This window comes from Poecilia latipinna, unplaced genomic scaffold (genome assembly GCF_001443285.1).
Source record: "Poecilia latipinna isolate Pla-1442-1.1 unplaced genomic scaffold, P_latipinna-1.0 Scaffold5455, whole genome shotgun sequence".
In the NCBI taxonomy this organism is placed as follows: domain Eukaryota; kingdom Metazoa; phylum Chordata; class Actinopteri; order Cyprinodontiformes; family Poeciliidae; genus Poecilia; species Poecilia latipinna.
Genome location: NW_015118071.1, coordinates 6034 through 10746, shown reverse-complemented (window position 1 = coordinate 10746; position 4713 = coordinate 6034). Strand labels below are relative to the sequence as shown.

The 4713-nt window shown below is 40.6% G+C and overlaps 1 protein-coding gene across 1 annotated transcript; it reads left to right on the top strand.

Annotated features, from left to right (window-relative positions):
- Positions 1-348: 348 nt before the first annotated feature.
- On the top strand, positions 349-4425 carry ak6 (adenylate kinase 6; the record flags this gene model as incomplete). Its single annotated transcript, XM_015026854.1, has 2 exons — positions 349-536; positions 4171-4425. Coding segments are annotated over 2 exons (378 nt in total), but the record flags the coding sequence as incomplete, so codon positions are not given.
- Between the last annotated feature and the right edge of the window lie 288 nt (positions 4426-4713).

Below are 4713 nucleotides of genomic sequence, written 5' to 3'. Positions count from 1 at the left end.
AGAGAGAGAGAGACCGCTTCAGGTAACATACTGAATGCCACCAGGAAGCTGAGATGAGCATGTCCTCGAACTTTACGCCTAATTTACCTAAAATCCAAATCGCTGTATTTCCACTTTTTGAAATGATGTCTTTCAGTTAGAGCTTTGCTTCATGCAAGTAAATTGTGATAAGCCACGCTGAAGACATAAAGATTCAAACAGCAGTCCTCACATCCAGGATAACCACATAATTTGAGATGATGGAGCCTTCAGACTGAGAACCAACGGCCTGAATGGTTTCAGTTTGACAGTACAGACTGACTAATGCTGTCTACTAATCCAAATTCACCACACTGGTCCCTTTGATGAATAGGTGCTAATGAATATTATCTGGATTCCTGGATTCCACAGGTGGTGGATGAACTGGATCAAAAGATGGTGGAAGGTGGTGTAATCATAGATTATCATGGCTGTGACCTGTTTCCTGAACGATGGTTCCACATTGTTTTTGTACTTCGCACGGACAACACCCAGTTGTACACCCGACTTGAAGACAGGTAAAGTTTTTTTCCCCCCTTTTAAAATTGTAAAACTTTTGAAGATTCAGACATGCATGTCAGTTTTGTTTTGTTTTTAAGCATGTTTTGGATGCTTTTTTCCTTGGTTATTTTATTTTAATGCAAATTTCCAGTGCCAACACAGCTCCTATTAAGGTGCTTTTCCACTGGCAGGTGGTACGCTAGTCAGTTAATGTGCAGTTTGGTTCTACCCCAGGTAGTGAGCTTTTCTATTATGCTCTTTGTTCCTCAGTATTGTGGACAGGCTGTGAGCAGCAGCTGTGGTCAACTCTCTGATGTTTGCAGAAGCACTCAACAATGGAGAACCTCAAGGTTCTGATGGACTAAAATAAACCCAGATATTTAATTATGTCTTGTAGAAATTCATTGCTGTCCCAAACATAAAGACTCAGATTCGCTGATTGTTTTGCTATACATATAAATATAAATACACTGTGCCACTTTTTGGGTTCAGGTAAGGATGTAGTCACATAGCCACCCATGAACTATATATATTTTTTAAATCCAAAGGAAAAATAAAATTCACATCACAAGCTAATATGAAGTAGTTCCGGTGTTTTACACTGTCGGCGCAAAACTGCAACTCCATCAGAAAGCTGGCCACAGTTGCACAATTTCTCTCTTCTTTTATTGCTGTTCATTCTTCAAATCGATGTGCTGCTAGCAGCAGTGGAATGTCCTGCTAAGATACAGACATTCTCTGGAAAACTCAATGCATGCGTTCCTGGCGCTGCTCCTGATTAAACTCATAATTATGCTCTTCCGTCCTCAGCATGTTCCAATGTTGTTTGGAGTTTTCAGTGTCGTAAATCACAAGCCAATCAACGAATGCAGTCAGCTGTCAATTAGATAGCTTTGGTACCATAGCTTGCTTTGTCCGGGTAGTTCTTATTCTTTAGTGTGATAGTCAGATGCCAGTGTGGGCAATTTGGATTAGTAGACAGCATTAGTCAGTCTGTACTGTCAAACTGAAACCATTCAGGCAGTTGGTTCTCAGTCTGAACGCCCCAACATCTCAAATTATTTGGCCATCCTCTTTGTGAGGGCTGCTCTTTGAATCTTTATGTTAAGCGGGGCTTATCACAAATTTAGGGTGTTGCATGGCCTCATACATCTGCTGCTAAATAAGTTAGCACATGCATCTTCATTGTCTTGTAAGTATTTGATATAGTTACAAGAGATCTCAATTTCACAAAATGTTTAATGCGGTACATAGTAAAAAACAATACATGTAGCTAGATGTTAAGTAACCAATAAACAAAATCTATACCACATTGGATTACACTGGTTAATTTGCAATCTTCATATTGCATGCAATATGGATATGGTGTTTAAGATTTAAGGTGAACAGAGACGGGGCTGAGAACAGATTGAATTTCAAAGGGACCAATAAACCTAAGAGAAAACTTGCTAGAAGACGGCTTTAGTTTAATGTCCGATGAGAGCCAAACCTTTTGTCCAAATTGATACACAAGTGCAAGAACCCTTTTGCAGTCAGCCAGAGAGTGATTCTGAACAGAAATACAGTCCAGGGCAGCAGAGACGTTCTTCCAGGTGTGCCTTGTGTCATTCCAAATGCAATGATGAACAGAGGTGACAGACAACACTTTTTCATCAGCAGGGAAGCTATCGTGGCTAATACCCCAAAGAAATGTCAAAAGAAGAGAAGCCTATGGCTCAGGAGATGTGAGCATTGTGCACATATTCTACCCACATGAAATATGAACTCCAGTATGACGGGTTAGAAGCACACGGACAACATAATGTAGATTGAAGTTCTTTGTTCATCCTCTCTCTTTTCTTGTTGTTGGGCGGCTAAACCTGGTCCATGATCTCCCAGGGGAGGACCCCACCAAAACACATGGAAGGAACAATTCTACTGACAGTGCGATCATCTCAGGAAAACTGGCAAGACAGTACGTCAGGTTTGCACTGGTACATTTGGAGCCTGGGCTCTAAGAAATGACAAAATTAAATGGTGAGAAGAAAGGGGACCCTCTGGACTGATGTGGATTGAGATGTTTGGCTTGTTGCAGAAATGCTATATTCTTATGATTTTATCCAGACTTCCACTAGATGTTCAACTCTGTCTAGCCAGTGTTGCCACTCTTCAAAGGTCGACTTGAATTATAGCAGTTCCTTATCTCTGACATCGTAGTTTTTCTCCAAGGAGGAGAGTAGTCTGGAGAAGAAGGCACATGGGTGAAGTTTCTTCTCACTCACTGGAAGAGGTCTGAGAAAGCACAGGACCCAAACCAGAATCGGAAGCATCAACTTCCGTTATAAACTGGGTCGAGGCGTCAGGTTGAGTGAGAATGGGGGCCTCAGAGAATCTGCTTTTGAGAAGTTAAAATGCCTGTTCTGCTTGGGGGGACCAAATGAACTGTCTCTTGGGAGAGGTCAGTTGGGTGACGGGGGACACAATCTGACTGAAGTTCTTAATGAAACAGTGGTAGAAATTGGCGGAGCCCAAAAAGCGCTGAAGTTTTTTGCGAGATTAAGGGATTGGCCAGTTACGAATAGATCGAATTTGTTCTGGATCGGTCTTCACGTGCCCGTTCTTGAAAACATATCCCAGAAAGGTGATGGAAGGGACAGGAAACTGACTAGCATGTGTGTATTCAGGGATGCTTGACACAGTCTGAAATTTCCATGCGACTTCTCACTGAGGTACTTGCAATGTCCTCTCAAAAGGTTAAAGGTTATTATTGGGGTTTTTTCCTCTGCTCCCACCATACCCATCTTTGCCCTGCTTGCTCTGTTTCTGTACTGCTCTTTAGAGCCTCTGTTTCCACATCCTCAGAATTTACAAATTATGGATCTGGTCAACTGGCCTCTCAATGCAATTGATCAAATTTTCTCAACAAGACGGCTGAGCAAAGTGGTCTGCGAGGACATATCCAGCAGGATACATCCTACTCTTGGGATGTTTACAAAAATTCTTGTCTGTTCACATTATACCTGGAAGACATAGAGGATCTATATTTATTTAGATTCATAACAAGATTTCTGGTGTTTGGAGTTGGTGGGATACCTTGTCGACAAATTTGGAAGATGTCGGTAGCTGTTGTGGCCCTTGTCAAGCTGCCTTGATCAGTTATGGATTGAGCAAATTAGCTGGATTGGGCCACGTGCTGTGGGACCAGAGCCGCAACTTGGATGCGATTCTTGCTGAGATTTGCAGGTCAGGAAAGATCGCATCCAACTTACTAATACTTAATAGCAATCCAGAACAAGAATCAAACATGGAGACAGAGAAACTATTAGTTTATAAATTGTGGAGTACTTTTATTTGTTTCCCTTTTGTCTTTCTTTTAGGTTTGTTATTTGTTTGTATTTTCTCCTAATTCACCTAAAGCACTTTGAGCTGCCTTGTTGCTGAAAATGTGCTATATAGATAAAATTACCTTTACCTATTGTTGAAAGTATTTTCTGCACCACTCTCTGGATGCTTCTATATCACCTTATGAAACTGCATTCTCATAGACATATTGACTGATAATGTTGATGTTCTGATGTGTCTGATGTGTTGGGCATCTATTGAAGATTTACAATAGATGCCAAATATACCCTCTAAAACTAGATATGTTCTGGTCTTTTTATTTGCTTACAGGGGTTATACTGGAAAGAAACTACAGGACAATGTGCAGTGTGAGATCTTCCAAACTATTTACGAGGAAGCCATGGAAGCCTACTCTGAGGAGATTGTCCACCAGTTACCAAGTAACACCCCTGAGGACCTTGAGAAAAACCTCCATCAACTAATTCAGTGGACTGAACAATGGATAAAGGATCATAACTAAAACCTGGAGTTCACTTTTTTTTAAGAATAAATGTATTTCTACAAAATAAATGAGCATTTATTTTAGTAGACATTTCAATTATTAACCTTTATCTTAGAAAAATTGTGTAAGCAGGATCTAATTTTATCTGATCTGTGTTTTGCAAGGAGTGGAGCAGTTTAATTTTCTGTGTGGAACTTTAAAACTGTAAATACGGGCCTAGAACTATATTTTAACTAACATTCTGAGTTCTTCTAGAGCCCTCTCATCTTAGCCTAAAATTTCCTGAGTAGTTTTGGCTGTGATCACATATCAAAAATACACACACACGCGTGCGCACGCACCTACACACACACAAAATCCCAGTCAGAAAT